A 20326-nucleotide genomic window follows, 5' to 3' on the forward strand; every position below is an offset into this window, starting at 1 on the left:
CATTCCCTGGGGACCAGGGCTGGTTTTTTGAGATAGGGTCTCACTGTGTAATTCTGGCTGTCCTGGAACTCTCTCTGGAGACCAGGCTGGCCTGGAACTCACAGAGATTTGTCTGCCTCTGCCCCCTGAGTGCTGGGATTAAAGGTGTGTGCCACCACCTCTAGACTCATAAACTCTATTCTTAATGAGATCTCAGAAAAGAACACTGAAGGCTAATGAGGACAGCAGCAGAGCTGTGTCACTGGCCCACACTCCACTGCTGATGACAGTTTAGAATAAATATCAAATAGTAAAATAAAGTTTGGGCCCATAAGATGGCTCAGCAGTAGAGGCATTTGCTGCCAAGTCTGATAACCTGAGTTTGATGGCCAGGACACACAAAGTAGAAGTGAGGAGCCAACTCTTACAAATTATCCTTGGACCTCCACACATGGCTTGTGGCACATGCACCCCACCATCCCCCAATAAATAAGTGTAATTAAGAAAACAAAAATATACACCTATTTGGGCAGGATTATTAATGGCGCAGATTCCTCATAAATGACAGTCTGGCTCACCACACTAGGTGAAGCATGGGCAGCTGAGATGTTTGCTGAAGGCAGAAGCATAGACAACAGCGATTATACCCACATGACCAGCTATAGACACAAGGGGGATGGCAACTGCCAATTATCTCCTTCATTTTTGTTCCAAAGCTCTGCTAGACATATGTTAAGCAAATACCTTACCTTCTTCTCTAATTCCTTTACCATGTAAAATAAAATATACTGATTGTCATAGCAAACTAAGAATTGTTCGTTTTCTACCACAGTATTGAAGATACAGAGTATCAAGAGGGGTAGATTTCAGGGGAGGCCTCCTGTTCTGGGAAAGAGGCTCCTGCACTTCTGGCTGAACACAGGACAGTGGTATCAGGACAGGCCGACTGAGGATGTTGTTATTGTCTTAATTTGGGGGAATTAACCATAGCTCTAGGATTTCTGTATAAGTGCCCAGTTGACAAAAGTTGGGTTCAGAGATGATTATGAATCAGCACCAATGAGCCAACAGAGTGCCCGAGTATTTAGACAAACTTTCAAATCAAGCATTTCCCAAAGTGAGCACTGAAGGAGGCGAGTGTGGGCCATTGTGAGGCTTCCGATGTTTGCGGTATCACCACTATCATCCATTTGCTCAGCCTAAAAAAACCCTTGGTTACTGACTTCTCTTGTTAGACCCCCAAAAACTCAAGTATCCGGGGTCCCAGGCCACGTTCGCAGTCACCCCAATCACCAGGTGGATTCGAGAGCTTGATGCAAACTGCACGAGGCTTTATTGTAATTTAACGAGCTAACCCCATGTTAGCTCAGGTCTTCCCCACACCCGCCATGGCGGATGGATAGCAAAAGACAGCTCCTAGGGGCTCCCGAGAGATCTTATAGGACAGCGTAAGGGGAGTGTCTAGGGGTACGCACAGGCTCAGGATTGGTGTGCCTCCAGGCTTGGAGGGCTTGCCCTGTGTTGATTGGTCAACTGGTTGTTATGGCCCATAGGCCCTCCCAGGGTGGTTGCTATGCTCTCTATGTCATTGCTGTGTACTTGTCCAGAAAGCACACCCAGGGTCGTAAAGCATAGCGCCACCAGCTAATTTCTGATTGGTTCCTTGTCACGAGGCAGGCATCTGACTTTCTAGTGTCTAGAACAAAGTCATAGAGCACGTGTTGGACCGTTATGGCTGCCAAAAGGGAAGCTGGTCCCTTCACTCTCACCTCTCTCCAATCTGCCAGCAGGTCTTTGGTTTCAACATCATCAAATTTTATCTAGAATCCAATCACCTGCCACCATTTCACCTCACTTCTAAGTCAGGGTCAGTTCTCCAGGGGACTAACATGGCTCCTTAACTGAGTGAGCATGCTGCCTGCAGCATCCTCCCTAAAGCCCCTCCCCAGCCACAGTAAAATGAGAACAATACTGTGAAACATAACTCACGAACCAGGTGTGCAGGTGACATGCCTGTCATCCCAGTTCTCGGAGAGCTGAGGCAGGAGGATCACCATGAGTTTGAGGTCAGCCTAGGCTACATAAAAAGACCTTGTCACAATAAGCAAACAGCTCACGTAGCCATCCTGTAGGCTCAGTCTGCCTAATTATGTCATCTTGTCAAGAACAGGAATCCCCTTACTGAGGGAAAGTAAGAGGAGAGAGCAGAAAAGAGGCTTATAGTCTCTAGAACAATCTCTACATTCCTGGGCACTGTAAGAACTAGGGGGAGGCAGCCTATGAGACAACTATAAAATGCAAAGCTGAATAAGCAACTTTTCCAACAAATCTCAGAAAGAGACATTAGCATATTTCACATACCATCCTCCCCAGCCCTCCAGAAAGAAAATGGTAATTAGAGAGGACATTCGAATATTTTTAACACACCAAATCAGTCTTCGCAGAAAATGATGTGTGGTCTAAGAGAGCTTTTCAGCTTTCTGGGACAGCATTCTCCCTTCTGAAGTTTCCCGGTAAGTAAAAAATAGATGAAAACTAACAAAACTCTTCTCAGAGTTTTCCTAAATGCCATTCATGTATCAGATTGGGAATGCAAAGAAGCGGTAGAAAGATGGTGCCTGAGTCAAACCGAAGTGAACGTTCACTAACCATGAGATGGCATTCTCCTGTGCGACAGAAAATCAGCTTCTAAATTTGTTTCCCAAAACGGGATGTGGTGGTATACACCAGCAATGGTAGCATTCAGGAGGCTGAGGCAAAGGATCACAAGAGGATGGATGGATGTGGGGATGTGTGAGCAGAAGGACAGATAGAAAGAGATAGACATAACATAATTTAGAAATACATACAAGTTAGACATTTCTTCGTCTATGATTTTCCTTTTTTTTTTTTTTTTTTTTTTTTTGGGTGGCCAAGCATGGTGCCAGATGATCCATACTTTAGTTCCCTCATGTTTCCCTAGAGTATAAAGCAGTTAATCAAGAAATGTTTGGAAAATATAGTGACTTTCTCAAATGCCTCTATCTTAGAGGTTTTACAAGCTCACAGCTCAAGGGTGACTGATATTCATAACTTATCTAAAACAACACCCCTAAAAGAACAACATCCCAGGTGGCCCTTAGGGCTAGAAGAATCCACTTACTTGCTCAGCACTTTACTTTAATGACACCCTCTCAGCTCTGAAGTCTCTGTACAGTTACTTCAAAAAGCTGAAGTGTGTGGGCATGGCAGCCATGCCTGCAGACACAAGAGGCACCCCTTCAGGGCCTGGATGCCTGAGATTCTTGGGCAGTAATTTGGATTCCCCAGCCCATGAATGGTCTGACTTATTTTTTCTCTTTTCTCTGGGGAAGCTTCATGAAAGCAACACTCAGATATAGAGAGCTCTTCCTGGTGGGAATCTTGCTTTTGAAACATATTCTTCCCACTAGTCCAATCTGTCGATAAATATTCTAGGTACAAGATAAAATACCCACCTTTGCTGCTAGCCCAAACTCTAAGGAGGCATTTTTCATGAGAGCATTTTATTTCCATTTACCTTGTTTATGGATCTACAGCCCACATATAAATGTGTGAGGCTGACATTATTTTCAGTTTGAGCGGCTAGTGAAGAAGTAAGCGCTTCTCTTTCAATGGGAAGTTTTGATTCCCTGTGACTCATTAAATGTGAGTATAGTATAACAAAGCCCTGGGAATGGCTGTGGGAACAGCTCAGTGGTGGAGCACTTGTGTAGCAAGCCTGAAGCTCTCTGCTCAATCTAGCATTTCTTTGTTTTATTTTTGAAGCCAGGTATGGTAGCTCATTCCTCTAATACCAGCACTCAGGTAGCTGAGGCAGGAGGGCAAGCCAGCCTGGTCTATATAGTGAGTCAAGGCCTGCCTGGGCTACATTGCAAGAATTTGTCTCAAAAATCAAACCAGCACTGGACGGTGGTGGTGCATGCCCTTAAACCCAGCACATAAGAGGCAGAGAGGTGGATGGATCTCTGTGAGTTCGAGGCCAGCCTGGTCTACAAATAAAGTTCCAGGACAGCCAGGGCTATTACAGAGAGAAACCCTGTCTTGAAAATCAAACAAAAAAAGAAATTATGAACATTATAAATTACAATAAAACATGATGGCACATGTTACCAGATTGGCCTTACAAAAAGTGGGGGGTGGGGATCTCATGTAACCCAGGCTGGCATCAAGCTCACACTAGGATCACCTTAGCTTTCTGAGTCTCCTAACACCACCTTCCAGGTGCTGTAACTACAAGTATGTCACCATGTCTAGCTTCAGCCATCAGACTGGTAGAATTCCAAGAGCAACAGTAGCAACACAATCGGCTGGCAAGCAGGCTGGTGATGGAGCACTCACATGCTGCTGCTACAAGACTGCAAAGTCAGCACAAGCATTGCTGGAACTCCAGTGGCCACCAAAATGACATACACATTTACTTTTGACCCAGTAACCTACTATTTGGAATCCACAGACATACTAACAAGAATTTCAAAAGGCTTGTGTGTAGCACACACCTGTAAGCCCTGTACTTCGGAGGCAGAGGATCAGGGGTTAAGGCCATCTTGGGCTACATGAGAACCTATCTCAAAACAGAATACAGCAGAACGGAATAAAATGCCTTTTACAAGTTTGTTGATGGCAGTCTGCCAAAGAAGGCAATATAACTATGACAAAGATCAGGGAATTCTTATATACACTACCTTCTAAGTATCTTAAGGAGTTATAGTTAACGCAAAGCTGGGGACAACAAAACGACTCATTAGGCAAAGGCGTTTGCCTTGCAAGCCTGGTGACCTGAGTTCCATCCCTGGAACTCACTTAATGGCAGAAGAGTTGACATACAAGCCATAACAAGCATGCTATCCCCACCCCCTACCAGGCACAGACACACAATAATTTTTAAAAGCCAGGTAGAAAGATTTTCTTGTCGTGTACCACTGCTTACCTAAGAAAAGGAGTAGGGATACAACTATATAGATACTTGTTGGTATATTTCCTAAATAGAAGAATAAACTATAACTTTGTCATAAAACAAACACAATTACTTTCCCATTCTACTTTTTAAGAATCCACGTGTTTGTGGTTAAATCCTTCTATTCTCCAAGAAAACAGGATTGTGTACTGTCAGTGGAGTGCTGGTGACAGCTTTCATGTGTAATTTCTTTATTTTTAAGTGTGACTAAATGAGAAAGGAAGGGAAGAGGGGGAAGGCAGAAACAGAAACTGGATGCCCTGTGACTGACAGTACAGCATTACACGTCACACAAGGAAAAAATACAAAATCAATACGCTTTTTGTTTGTTTAGCTTTGGTTTTTTATTTTTTTGAGACAGTCTCCTTGTATAGTCCAGGCTGACCTAGAACTTCTCACGAAGACTGGGATGGCCTTTAACCTGGTATTCCTGCTTCTACCCCCTCAAAGACTAGATTATATGCATTCACCACCAATCCCCACCCCACCCTACCCCCGCCCCAGGGAAGGCAGAGGGGTATCATGCTAGTTGGAGTTTGTTGTTTTAAATCCTGAGCCAGGCCTGGTGGTGGGCCTATCATCCCAGCTAGCTAGGAGGCTAAACCTGAAGAACCAAAAGATAAAATATTGCTTTGGTAACTTAATGAAACTCAACTCAATAGGTAAGAGAGTTAGGGCTGGAGAGATGGCTCAGTGTCTGAGAGTGTGTGCTACTCTTGCAGAGGACCTAAGTTTGGTTCCCAGCATCGGTAATGGGTGGCTCACAACTGTCTGTAACTCCAGCTCCAGGGATCTAATTCCCAGTATGCTTACCCTCTTCTTGTCTCTGCTGGCTCCATTATACACATGACATACATACATACATACATACATACATACATACATACACACACACACACACACACACACACACACACACACACAATACACACAATGAAAAAAAATCTCCTTTTTTTTTTTTTTTTTGATACAGGGTTTCTCTGTGGCTTTGGAGGCTGTCCTGGAACTAGCTCTTGTAGACCAGGCTGGTCTCGAACTCACAGAAATCCACCTGCCTCTGCCTCTGCCTCCTGAGTGCTGGGATTAAAGGCGTGCACCACCAACGCCCGGCCATAAATGTAAAAAGTAAAAAGTGGACTCTGGCTACACCTCAGAGATAAAGAGTTCTTGTCTAGCTCATGTGAGGCCCTAGATTTGATTCCCAGTACTGTGTGTAAATAAATGAATGTTTAGATTCATAAGTGATCTCTACATCAACAACATAAAATGAAAGAGTGTTTAGTTGTTATGAGCAAAGAAGGAATTATTTAAGATGTGTTGTTTGGTGCTGAGGATGTAGTAGCTCTGCTGGTAGGGTGCTTGCCTAGCACACATAAAGCCTTAGGTTTAATCCCTAGTACCAAATAAAATCAGATGTGGTCTTCATCTGTGATTTCACCACTCAGGTGTTCATCTACACAGCAAGTTCCAGGCCAGCCTACATGGTGAACTGGTTTTGAAAATCCTGAGGTAGTGTTCTAGCTTGATATCTGTTGTTATGATAAAACACTCTCATTAAAAGCAACTTGGGGTAGGGGAGTTTTATTTCATCTTACACTCCAAGGTCACACAGTCCATCGCTGAGGGAGTCAGCAAGACCCTAAACAGGATCTTGAAGCAGAAGCCATGGGGGGACACTGCTGGTTGGCTTGCTCACTGTCTCATACTTACCTAATTTTCTTTTTACCTTTAAGATTTACTTTATTATTTTTAGGAGACTGGGCAGATAGCTTAAACACTTGAGTGTTTTCTGCACTTCCAAAGGACTAGAGTTTACTTTCCAGTACCCATGCTAGGCAGGGGATTTAACACCTTATTCTAGCCTCCATGGACACCTCTACACACACACACACACACACACACACAGAGAGAGAGAGAGAGAGAGAGAGAGAGAGAGAGATACAGACAGAGAATACATTCTTTTATTTTTAGATTTATTTTGTATTATTTAGTGTGTGTGTGTGTGTGTGTGTGTGTGTGTGTGTGTGTGTGTGTGTATACTTACAGGCAGTTGTGTGCCACCTGACATAGTGCTCGGAATTGGACTCCAGTCCTTTGCAGGAGTGGTACATGCTATAACTGCTGAGCCATCTCTTGAGTCCAGCTAGCCCAATATGAGCACTTCTGTATCAAGACAATCCCTTAGAGACACACCAACCAACCTGATAAAGACAACTGCTTGATTGAGACTATTTCTAAAGGTGACTCTGGGCTGTGTGAAATCTGTAGTCAACGATAACTAGGTCAGACACTATAGAAAATTAGAGTATGTTGCTGTGGTTCCTGTTTCTAATTCCATGGAGTTCCTAAGCACTTGCCTAGGTAGACTGAACCTGGGGTGGGGCTGGTTTCTAGAACTCAGCCTTCAAGAACTTACTCAATGTTTGTCTTCATCGGTAATAGAAAACCTCAGCTATTCAGGCTGCCACACCTTCAAAGTACTTGCTAAAGCACTTACAAGGTTAAAATCTATTTCTAGCACCATGAAAATGAGCTTGTATCCACAAATTTCTAAATAATGTATTTACAGAGCTCAATCCTCTTGTACTAATTTTGAGAGTTGCTTTTGTTGTTATTTGTGTGAGAGGGATCATGCATATTAAAATTTTGATCATTTATTTGTTTCACTATTCGAGGGATCAGACACAACGTTGGCATTTTACCACTGAGCTACACCAAGAGCCTTACTTTGACAATGCAGCAATCATTCTAAGTTTGCTGATGTTCAAGAACTTTTAAACTGCATTTTTGTCTTCAAGGGTAGGGATCACATCTCACACACGCCTGAGTTCACCATTCAATAAATATTTAATGTGTGCTTCTGCTACACTCAGCGTGAATGAGGCACCGTGCCAGCACTGTACTGTTTACAAAGGCTTCATCTATGGGCAAAGGATGCATGACTGACACTTCTAAGGACAATGTGGTCTCAGTGTGTCCTCCTGCACTTGTCCTAAGTCATGCCTAAGTGCTGGGTGACAGGCACAGACTGGCTCTTCTCCCAGTCCCAGAGACTCCCAACTTTTCACTCCAAATAGCTAACCTTTGGTTCCTAAAGTGTCAGGGAACCCTGGCCTCCACCAGGCACACACAGGAGTCCCTTATCAGCAGACTGACTGGGGACTAATAATGAGATCTGAAAGGTCATTTTTTTTTGCCCAGGGCTTCTGAGGCAAACGTCCCTTTATTATAAGGAAGTATGTGCTTCATCTCTGGGTATTGTATACAAAGCCTACAATTTTTGTCACAAGAAACTACTCAGGAAAAAGGCAAGGCCAGGCTCCCTCATTCAACCTCAGTCTCATTCTTGAAGTGTATATCAAACGGTGGTAATGATAAGGTAGAAATCACAATTAATTGAAAGGTAAATTCTCTGGAGACACACTATAAATCATGTAGCCCAGGTGGACTAAAATATCTGTGTAGCTGAGTGTGACCTTGAACTCCTGATCCTCCAGCCTCTACCTCCTGATTACTGGGTAAAAGGAGTTGGTGACTCAACTCAGCGATTGTGTACACTAGACAAGCACTCTACAAGTTACATCCCCACCTCAGTCTTTTTCTTTCTACAGTCTAGATCTTTCTCTCTTTACTTTACAGTAAGCCACAGACTCATAGAAAAAAAGACCCAGCACTTTGGGTGAACTCAAGTACCTTTCTCTTTGCTGCCCCTCCCCCCTTTTGTAATCATTTCCCTCCACCATTTCAGGAACCTAACTCGGCTCCTCTAGTGTTGCATATGCTCAGTATGCACATTAATTCTGGGCATGAAGAAAAAGTTGTATGTACACCACCAGTCGGTAACCCAAGACAAGCCTTTACCTCATGGTCTCAAATAGGGAGAGCAAGGTCCCTGCAGTTGAAAGTCTTGAAGACCACTGGTTGGTGGCAGTGATGCATGCCTTTAAACCCAGCACTCAGGAAGCAGAGATAAGTGGTTCTTTGAGTCTGAGGCCAGCCTGGTTTACAGAGAAAGTTCCAGGACAGCAAGAGCTACAGAGAGAAATTCTATCTCAAAACAAATAAAAAAAAAGGGGGGGGAGGAAGGAAGTAAGGGAGGAAAGGAGGGAGGGAGGGAGAGAGAGAGGGAGGGAGGGAGAAAAGGAGGAGAGAAAAATCCTGAAGACCACAACCCTAGAAGGTTTCATCCCCAACGTTAAAATTCTAAAGGCAGAAAATCCCAAACTACAGTTCCCAATGGAACAAATGGTTCTCAACCTTCCTAACGCTGCAACCCCTTAATAGAATTCCTCATGTTGTGGGGACCCCCAAACATAAAACCATTTTCATTGCTACTTCCTAACTGTAATTTTGCTACAGTCATGAATCATAAGACAAATATGTGTGTTTTCTGATGACCTTTGACACCTCAAAGGCTGGTGACCTAGAGGTGGAGAACCACTGCTCTAGATAGGAAGTCAGATTCTGGGAAAGTATTGGCATCCATTCAGTCATGTGTGACACACTCTATCACATCAAAGGAAGGAAATACTTAGACACCTAGGGGGAAATGCTGAATATTGTCTCTTAGAGGTTTCTAAGCTATTAGCAAAAAATGAACTCTGTCTATGAAATAAGAATTATACCACCAACACAACTCTACAGTGGCAACCCCTCTTTGGCTTCTGTTGTCCGTTTGTTTTTGAATTTTTTTTTTTTTTCAGACAGGGTCTTGCTATGTAGCCCAGGCTAGGCTGGCACTCAAAGTCAACATGTGTTTGAGCCTCCTGAGTCCTGGGATTATAAAAGCCATGCCACCATCCAGACCCATCTTGGTTACTTATCAACTCTGCCAAAAGACTTAGATTGTTTGTCCCGATATTTCAGATATTCACAGTCAAAAAGATGGGTATTGCTGGTTGAGGTAGCTCTTGCCCATGATCCCAGCACATGGGAGGCTGAGAGATTAAGAAGAGCATGAGGTTCAGGTCCAGACAATATGGTGAGTTCCAAGACAAACTAGGTAGGCTACAGATGCGAAACCCTGTCTCAGGAAAAAAAAAAGGTGGCAAGGTAACAGCAGTGAGAAGTACTTGCTGCCAAGCTCAACAGTCTGATTTGGATCTCCAGGAAGCATACAGTGGTGAGAATCTGATCTCCACATGCATACCCTGACACATAAACATACATACACATACATAAGTAAAAATGTAATTACAAACAAGCAAAATCGGATAGGGACTGTAGTCTAGTGGTAGAACATCTACCTACCCTTGCCTAGCATGCAAGAGGTCCCAAGATCAAGTCCCAGCAACACCACCAACAAAGGCAAATGAACTCAGTGCACAATTATGCATTTCTCCCTAGAGTCCCGATTTATGAATATGGCTCATCTATTATCGACTATACACCTGTGCAAACACAGTTACTATATCTAAGCACTTTGCTGTTTTTGCTTTTAGACAAGGTCTCACTATGCTGCCAGTCTGGGCTCCAACTCACAATCTTCCAGCCTCACACTCCTAAGGAGCTGGCCCCTGTATCCGGCAGTGTGAGTGCTTCCCTGCCTATCTTATTATGTAAAGTGGCCTGTGATGTGTTGAATCGCTTCTCTATTTCTCAAATGAATTCTCTTTTAAAAACATAAACAAGGCTGGGGATATGGCACAGAGACAGATGGATTACCTGCATGCCCAAGGCAAAAATAAAAATTAAAAGGCAATAAATGTCTTTGAAAAGATTTTTAAATTACTTTTTTCCAGAGCTGTATTTTCAAGTTTTTGATCTTTGGAGATTTCTTTTAGACTTCAGAGGTTTGGACCATCAGTACTGCCACACTATAGATTCTTCCTAGAGCAGTGGTTCTCAACTTGCCCCTTTCACTGGGGTCGCTTAAAACTACCCTGCCTACCAGATATTTACATTATAATTCATAACAACAGCAAAATGATAGTTATGAAGTAGCAACCAAAATATGGTTATGGTGTCACCACAACATGAGGAACTATATTTAAGGGTCACAGCTGCCAGGCAGTGGTAGCACAGGCATTTAATTCCAGCACTCGGGAGGCAGAGGCAGGCAGGTCTCCGTGGAGTTTGAGGCCAGCCTGGTCTACAGAGCAAGGTCCAGGACAGCCAGGGCTACACAAAGAACACCCTGTCTCAAAAAAAAAAAAAAAAAAAAAAAAAAAAAAAAAAAAAAAAAAAAAAGAAAGAAAGAAAGAAAAGAAAGAAAGAAAAAAGAAAAAAAAAGAAAAAAAAAACCTTTAGTCAGTGTTTTTATTTTTACATGACTGAGAATGGAAATGGAAGACATCAAATTTTGTGTAGTTACCTAACTGGTGATGCTAGTTTGTTTGGACTTTTGTTCCAACCATAGATTTTAAAATTGAAAACGCTCACCTTCGCTGGCATCTAAGACCTGACAATCCTCAGGTCCCTCCGACTGATCTTCCTATCTCAAAAGAGCACCAGGTAGCTCCTGGCACTTTGCTCCTTATAAAGCACCCTAACCTTTGTCATCTAGGCTGGACCCACTGCATGCTATCCTGGGACTGCTTTGCTTGCCTGCATTCTGAGAGCCCCACCAGCTCTCCCTCTTTCCTGGCTCAGTGCCTTTCCACCTTTGGTGAAGGATACCCACCAGCCATGTCCAGCCCAGATCCCTGCTTGCTCTAAACACAAAATCAAACAATGTCACCTAGCACCAAACCCCAAAAGTCCACCCCCCCAGTGAAATCCTCCTGTCTCCATTTCTGTCCTCATATGGTCACTCTACTGCCTTGTACCTGAAATTCCTGTCTTCAGCACGTCCTTTTCATATTCAAAGCCTTAGTTCAGGCTTTCAACCTTCCCATCCTGGCTATCAACCAATCTCCACACCATTGTGTGTGTGTGTGTGTGTGTGTGTGTGTGTGTGTCTGTCTGTCTGTCTGTCTGTCTGTCTGTCTTCAGGCTTTATTCGTTTGTTGCTGGGATCACACACAGAGCTCCAAGCAAAGCACACCCATTCTATCCCTGAACTACACTCCCATCCTGTCACAGGTCTCTCTGATTATTCCCCAAACCCCTACATGGAGGCCTAACCCCAAAGTGGCTGTGGTGGTTCAAGCCTGTAACTCCAACACATAGGAAGTGGAGGTAGAAGATCCAGAATTCAAGATTTCCCTTAGCTATATATAATGTAATTGAAAGCCAGCCTGGGCTGAACAAGACATTGTCACAAGGACTAAAAAGTAAATCCTAATTTCACAGTAATGGTATTAGGAGGCAGGGCCTTTGGGAGATAGGTCATTCAGGTGAGGCCTCACAAATGGAATTAGTAACATAACCTGGGGACAAGGGAGCACTCCACCCCTTCCCCATGAGAAGGCAGGCAGGTACCATCTACCAGTCAGGAAGGTCATCACCAGATGATGACACTGCCAGCACCTCCTTCTTGGACATTCCAGTTTCAAAAGTGATAGAAGATGAGTTTCCGTTATTTATAAAGTAGCCAGTCTACCGGAATTCTAGTCAAAGCAGCCCAAAGGAACTGATAGAGGATGTCTAAATGCAAAGCTAATCATGTTACTTCCTTCCCTAAAGAGCTCCCTCCCTGGAACTCAAAGTTCACCCGTTTTTATTACAGCTCTCAGCAGTGACTCCTTCCAATCTCTTTAGACAATCCCTGCTACTGACTTGAAATTCCAGTCTCATGACCCCACCTAATCCTCCAGGCTGTTCAGGCCTTGGGTCACTGCCTTTCTTAACAGGTCTGAACTCCTAACTCATCAGGCTTTTGAGCGAGCTGGGTCCCGACCACTTGGCAGACCTGTACCTGGACACAGACACTGATTCAAGCCCCAAGGATTTAGTTCACTGCCTACAAAGTCATGGCTCAGAGACAAGGGAATCAGAGGAAACCTGGCCTCTGGGAAATAACATTTGAGTTTATCTGTTTATCTGTTGTTTCCTTACAACAGCCTGGCCTGCTTCTCAGGAGATCAAACTGACTGGGAGGTCTCTCCCCTTCGCTCCCCCCACCCCCCAGTTTATTTACTTAATGTATCTGGAGTCTGAAATGCCAGTTCTCTAAGATTTTTGTCATGAATTTCCTCTTTTCAAAATTCACATGCTAGCAAAAAAAACGCTAATCAGATTTCAAAGTCAGCATTCCTAAACCCCTCCCCCACCACAGCCACAGCAGAAGTGACCCACATAGGGGCTCCACCAGACAGCCTGGAACCCAACACTTCCCTGGTAGCCCAAGCCTGACTCTAGACTCAGAGACACCCCCTAAAGGTCAAGAACATCACCTTCCTGCCTTTAATTCCACTCTCAACATAAGTTAGGCCCAAAGTAAATGCCTGTCTCAAATAGACAGGTTGACTTCCAACTCACTGTATAGCTACTCCAGGTTCTCCTGCCTCCAACCCTAAGTGCTGAGGTTACCAGTGTGCACCACTCTAAGCCATGTTTTCTGTTTTTTGCTCTGTGACTTTGGAGCGTGTCCTGGAACTAGCTCTTCTAGACCAGGTTGGTCTCCCTGCCTCTGCCTCCCGAGTGCTGGGACTAAAGGCGTGTGCCACCACCGCCCAGCCACTCTAAGCCATGTTTTCTAAGAACCTAGTCCCATACTTGACCTCTGATCCTTGAACTCTCAACCAAGAGGAAGAGAAACTGCCTCTGCTTTTACCTCCTTACCAGGGGGATTATTCAAATTTGTAGTAGTTATTTATTTAATTAAAAACATAATCACTATGGGTTAAAGGTATTTTTGCACTCTCAAGTGCATTCAGTTTTACCAGCTTCCTATCTTAGAAACTATCAGATTTTAAACTATCCTCTTTTTTTTGCTTTTTTAGCTTTTTATTAATTTATTTTTTGCATTCCATAAACTGTTCTTTCTTTCAGTTGAAACACCACTCCCAGCTCTCCTCCCAGAACAGAGACATAGAGTGCACAGGGCACTTGGTTAATGTTTGCTGAGTGAATCATGGCTGTGCAATTATAATAGATGTCTTCTGGAAGGAACAAAAACATCAGCTGCTTCACGAACTTGCAGAGAGAAAGAAAACTACCTTAACAGTATGTCTGGCAATCTAACTAAGCTATGCTTTTTAAAAGTATACTCTTAAAGAGTGCACAAACTATCACTGTAAGTGAAATTTTTAAACTGCTAAGTTTAACCCAAAAGGACTCTCCCAAAGTCAGTTTAATTGGCAACATGGTATCTCCAAATGTGCATCATACTCATGTTTACAGCATAGCTAAAGACTATCTGACAGACACCCCCCCACACACACACACCCCTCACTAGGCACAGGACTGTCAAGCACAGCTTTGTCCAACCTTGTTTTCGTTTTTTGTTTTCTTGAGATTCTAGGACCTCCAGCATCCTCAGCAAGTGCTCTACATATGAGCTGGAAGCGAAGTTCTCTAAGCCACATCTACACAATGGTTCTTGGATTGTCTAGAACTTTGAGGCTGTGAAGAGTTGGAAGGCTGCTGATCCAGAGATAAAACTACCGTGAATTATTTTAAGTTTCCTGAATAGCCGATTATTGACACCTTTGTGATTGACCTAGCATCCTTTTAACAGGTAGGTAAAAACTTGGCCATGTATTCTCAGCAGATCACTACCTTTCATTAACCCTAAAGCTAAGAACACCATCACATAACATCGGAGACCTACAGCAGGGATTCTCCCACTGCTGTCTGTGACTGCTTGAGCAAATGTATTTGGAAAATGCTTTGATTTATGACTATAGTTTGTCCTATAACTATAAAAGCTCCTATAATCACTTCCAAGGTGGAGAATGCCATTTGGGCAATGTGAATCCATGTGTGCCAGGGCATGGTCACTCGTGTTTGGCACAAAATACACTCTCCATTCCTCTTGGAATGAGAGTTGTAGTTAGATTGGCCATATCTGTATCTCCAGAGCATTTTTCATCCTTTCTACTTAAACTCTCTATCGCTGATGTAGTTAGAATTGTATGTCATGTTCTCTTACTAGTAAAATACAATCATAATCACTAAGTAATATACTTCAGGAAGGAAAGTCAGATTCTCTAATGAAAGAAAATCAGGCTAGATATGGTAGCACACACCTGTAAACCCAGCACCAAAGAAGCTGAGATTGCTTTGACTTTGAGGCCAGCCTAGGTCACACATGGAGACTCTATCTCAAACAAACAGGGCCAGAAGGAAAGTGCAGAAGACAAAGGCATTTTCAGGTAAGCCTGAGACATGAGATCAATTCCAGGAATCCACTTGCTGGAAGGAGAGAACTGAATCCAAGAATTATCCTCCGACTTCCACATGTAAACTGTGGTACATACAACACACATACATATTCAAGCAAGAGTGTGTGCTTGCATGTAAGCACACATACACACACACATACACAACACTGCGCACATACCACACACACACACACACACACACACACACACACGCACACACACACAAATGCATGTAATGAAATCTTTAACTAATAGTACTTAAAGAAGGCAAACAATTTCAGTATTGGGCAATGAAGCTGAATTGCCATCTATTCGAAGACGATTATTTCTGCTGGTAATTAACCTTTAGCTTGGGCTATCTGAAGCCCAATGGCCTTAACAAAACATCATTTTACCTTTAAACTCCAAAAGAATGCCTCCCAAAGCAAGGTGCTGCTGCTAACAGGAGAGGTGGGATTTCTGGAAGGATAAATGCAGCCAAAGTTTCTGCTCCATGGAATGAGCTCAGGTTCCAGGATGTCCTTGCAGGTATTTGGTGATTGCCATGCTGGGGACAGAACCTGTAGCCTTGTGGATGCTAGATGAGTTTGCTTTTCTTTAAAGGAAGACCTACAATCTTTTCTTTAAAGGAAGACTCAATACTTAACCGTGTGTTATGTGCCTGGGAGGATTTACAGAAGACAAGGTTACTCTGAGCAGCAGCTTTCTCTCTCCAGTTCCTGACCATGGCTAGCTCTTTAGTCATTTTCACTTTAGTGAAATTTAGTCATTTCACACTTCTGCATCTTTCCAGAGACAGATTGAGTTTTCACTTTGAAAACTCAGGGTTTAGAAGGGCTGTCACAAGACACCAACAATAGTTAGAGGAAGGAAGAAGGGTTAAAATGCTGTGCCAGGACAGGCAGCGGTGGTGCAAGGCTTTAGTCCCAGCACTCAAAGCAGAGGCAGGTGGAGGTGGACTCTGTGAGTCCAAGGCCAGTCTGGTCTACAGAGTGAGTTTCAGGACAGCCAGGGCTGTTACACAGAGAAACTCTGTCTTTGAAAACAAACAAACAAATAAATAAACAAACAAACAAACAAAAAAAACCAAAATGCTGTGCCAGAATGCCATGGTTAGTAAGTGAATAAGATGGCAATCCATCCAGGCTGCTCTCTGCAGTCTTCTTCCAAACCTAAACATCCCTTCAGATCCTGAAGAGAAAGAACATTGTGTAGCACACCTATTCTTAATCCTTAAACTAGGAAACAGCAAGACACACTTTTATCTGTTACAGACTGACTACTCTAACCCACAGCAAAGGCCTTATTCAGCATCTCACCTGGACAAGCAGCAGAGTGCATCGCAACTATTGTTTGGTATTTCACAAGAAACTCTGAACAATGACAGAAAATACAGCTGCTAGTCAACAAAAAAGAAACTAAGTTTTGTCAGTCTGGAATGATCTTTCTATTCTGCTCTCCAATAACTGCAAAAAAACGAGAAAAACAAAAACAAACAAACAAAAAACTCTTGCAAGTTCTAACCAATCTGATGCGTTTCTCCCACTTGCGATGGCTAACTGAAGGCACTTAAATTTACTAGGAAATCAACCAACACTTAACTCATTTAACTTGTTACTGTAAGGGTCCAGGGCTGGTCTCAGCAGTTGCTACTACTCAGAGCAAGTCACTGGTCTCAAATTTCTGGGCGACTCTACTCTAAGTACAGGACATGCGCTAAGGTAAAGCACCTGATTTTGCCGTTTCATGCCACTGCAGAACTAAAAAGAAGCAAACTCTAAAAACCATCTAAAAAAAAAAAATCTAAAAATCAATCTATGTGTTACTCTGGCTAATGAACAGCCAAAAGGGTTTTTTGTTTTTGTTTTTGTTTTTGTTTTTTTCTTTTTTTTCCCCCTTTGGTGACACATTTTCCATCTGAACGAACCTTACAGAACTTGCAAGCCATGAAGAACCTGCAACACAGCAAGCAGAGGGCAGCCGGGCCGCTCCCGAAGCTCCCGAGGCCCCCAGGCCGCGGAGGGGGGGAAGGGATGGAGCCCGGAGGGGGGGTGCTGGGGAGGGACACCGGTCTCCATGACGACCGCGATGGCGGGGTGAGGGGTACCACGGGGAGAGGGGGGACCCGCGGGGACGGCCTACCGTGTAGCCGCGCTCCAGATCGCTGTCCTCGTGGCGAAAGGACGGGATGTAGACCTCCATGGCCGCGGCGGGGCCGCGCCACTCTCGGCTCCGCCGCACCGTGCAGGCCGCCCCGCCTCCCGCTGCCCTCTCAGTGCGCGCGGCCGGAGGTGCACGGCCGGGACCGGGATTGGTGGCGCGGGGGCGACGGGAGCGGACGGCGTGGGACTCGGCGGGGCCGAGGCGTGGGGCCTGCAGGGCGGCGCGGATCAGCTGGGCCCGGGAGGCGGGGCTTGAGGACCGGAGTCTGCACCGGCGGGTGTGCGCGGCCACGCGGGGCGCCAGCCGGGTCTCTCCTGCCCTGCGGGCTCGGGGTGTGCAGGGCGCCCACCCGAGAGTGGGAGCCAGCGGAGGACGGAAAATGGTGGCGCTTCCAGATTCTGCGGCTTGCTTCGGCTTTCGTGCTGACAGAGGCAAGCCGTGACACTTTCACTAGGACTCAGCTGCTGCTGCTGCACCCCATTCAGCTAAGCCTGGGGATGGGACCGCATAGCTTCAAAGTGACTAGTGCTGGCTCTAGTTCCAAGACATTCACTGCCTACCTCTAAGGAACAGTAAGTGGACAAGATAGAAGAGGTGATTGCTTAAAAGCGTAGACCAGACAGTGCCTGTCCCTCAGCCGCAACTGATAGTTCGGGAAAACTGGATTATTAAACTACTCAAAGAAACTGAGTTTCTTCCTTAGGTTAGTGCAAAATAGAATTTGGAAGAAACTCTGGGGCGCTCAGATGACACACCTCTGGTGGGTTGTCAAAAGCAACACTGACCAGTTAGAGGCGTCCTGAGTTTACAGTAAGTAAACAGTTGCATTCAACTCACTGTGCCCTTGAGGACAGAGGACTTTTCATCTTAAATTCAACAGATGAAAATGAACCATGCCGGGCATTGGTGGCTCACACCTTTAATCCCAGCAAGTTCCAGGACAGGCTCCAAAATAAAACAGAGAAACCCTGTCTCGAAAAAAACAAACAAGAAAGAAAGAAAGAAAGAAAGAGAGAGAGAGAGAGAGAGAGAGAGAGAGAGAGAGAGAGAGAGAGAGAGAGAGAGAAAGGAAGGAAGGAAGGAAGAGAAACCCTAAATCACAGAGAAAGTGGTCTGGCTTCCTCCTCCTTTTCTTCCTCCTTTTCTTTTTTTGTTTTTTTGTTTTTGTTTGTTTATTTTCCAGATAGGGTTTTCTGTGTAATAGCTCTGGCTGCCTCTGGCTTTGTAGACTAGTCTGCCCTCGAACTCAGGAGATCCGCCTGCCTCTGTGTACTGGGATTAGAGATACGTATCACCACCTCCTGGCAGTGGTCTGGCTTCTTGCTTTAAAAATTGCCTGCTGTAGACTTTGGAAAGTCCTTCTCCAGAGCTAGATCTGAAGAGGCATTCTCCTGACCCAGCAGCTATAGCCCCCAAGATGTAGCCACCTTCACTTCCTGATACAATTCAACAATCTTGAAGTCTAGTTTGCAGATTGCCTTAGCCCCTGGCAAGTATCACATTGTATTGTGTGATTTCTCGACCCTTTTCCAGGTAAATTTCAGAGAGAATCTAATCAAGAGTGCAATTGCCTTTTAAAAAAACAAAATGCGTTAGTGTGGGTTCTGGTGGCCCTGGGCTTTAAATTCCAGAACTAGGGAGGCTAAGGCAAGCAGATATGTTTGAGGTCTAGGACATACAGGGTTACACAGTGAGACCTTGTCAAGGGGGGTAGGGTGGGAGGAGGAGTGTTGGAGCCAGTGAGATGGTTCAGAGGGTTAAGGTGCTTGCTGCCAAGCCTGATGACTTCCCAAATTCAATCCCTGGAACCCACATAGTGGCAAGAGAGAACTACCTGCCACTGATTGTCCTCTGACGTCCAACCCCTACCTCCCCACACAGCAAATAAATAAAAGCATTATACCCCCTGTCCTCCTTAGCTTTTTGTTGACTTGACATGCACTAGAATCAAAGGTGAAGAGTAACTCAACTGATTAAATGCATCCATCAGATTGCCTGTAGAGAAATTGGTGGGGCATTTCTTTGATTGCTAACTGATAGCACTGTGGACAGTGCCACCCCTGGGCAAGTAGGTGGTCCTGGGTGGTATAAGGAAGCAAACTGGCAAGCCACAGGAGAGCAAGGCAGTAAGCAAGGGAATCAAGAGCTCAAGGTGAGAGCTTCCACTGTCATGGTCTCTGCTTCAGTTCCTGCACCTGAGTTCCTGCCAGGTGCATGATGGATTGATTACAACAATAAGCTGAAATTAACCATTTCCTCTCCAAGTTGCTTTTGATCATAGTGTTTTAGCACAGCAATAGAAACCAAAATAGGACACTTTTCTGTCATACTATATATGGTGCATTTCTCTGGAAGATTCTATATAATCTACTTACTTATTCAAAACGAGTGGAATAGAGCAAGCCTTGTGTTTAAGCTTTGTGTCATGTCCCAGTGAGGAAGTGTCATGTGCACCTATTTGCAGTGGAACTTATAGAAGAAAGTCAGCAGTGTTTCTGGATCGTTATTGTATTGATATCTTACAGTTTGGGGGTTTTGTTTGTTTTTGTAGTTAGGCTGTTTGTTTTTTAAAACAGGATCTCATTAGGTAGCCCAGGCTGGTGTCAAACTCAAAATCCTCTTGCCTTTTCCCTCCACCCCATACACACACATAGGATATTTTCATTTATCAAGAGAAATAATCAGTATCTCCCCTCTCCATTTTTTCTTTTGCCTTAATTCTATAGCTAATACTCAGGCACTTTATTGAATGTAAATATAAAGAGGGCACCCTTGTCTCCTTCCTGTTCTTTGAGGAAATGCATTCAGTTTTCCACCAGTTATTAGGAGGTTGGCTGTAGGTTTATGACTGTAGCCTTCACTGTGTTGAGGTGTGTCTGGTCATTATTTATTCAGGGCTTTCACCATAAAGGGACATCCAAGGCCTTTTCTGTATCTATTGGAATGACCAAGTTATTTGTCTCTGAGTCTAATAAAACTACTGACATAAACAGAAGCATTC

At 44.2% G+C, this 20326-nt stretch overlaps 1 protein-coding gene across 5 annotated transcripts in view; it reads right to left on the reverse strand.

Moving 5' to 3' along the window:
• Positions 1-17575, reverse strand: part of Snx24 (sorting nexin 24) — a 146688-nt gene extending 129113 nt beyond the window's left edge. For 2 of the 5 annotated variants that reach the window (XR_004768343.1, XM_027400899.2), the window contains exon 1: positions 17305-17575. Coding sequence is in view for 4 of the 5 variants with exons in the window: in XM_027400899.2 (XP_027256700.1) it covers positions 17305-17364 (60 nt within the window). In the remaining variant the exon portion in view is untranslated. The remainder of the gene's footprint in view (positions 1-17304) is intronic. The other 3 variants (XM_027400900.2, XM_027400898.2, XM_027400901.2) reach the window with 2 other exon arrangements.
• Between the last annotated feature and the right edge of the window lie 2751 nt (positions 17576-20326).

This window comes from Cricetulus griseus, chromosome 2, assembly GCF_003668045.3.
Source record: "Cricetulus griseus strain 17A/GY chromosome 2, alternate assembly CriGri-PICRH-1.0, whole genome shotgun sequence".
Taxonomy (NCBI): domain Eukaryota; kingdom Metazoa; phylum Chordata; class Mammalia; order Rodentia; family Cricetidae; genus Cricetulus; species Cricetulus griseus.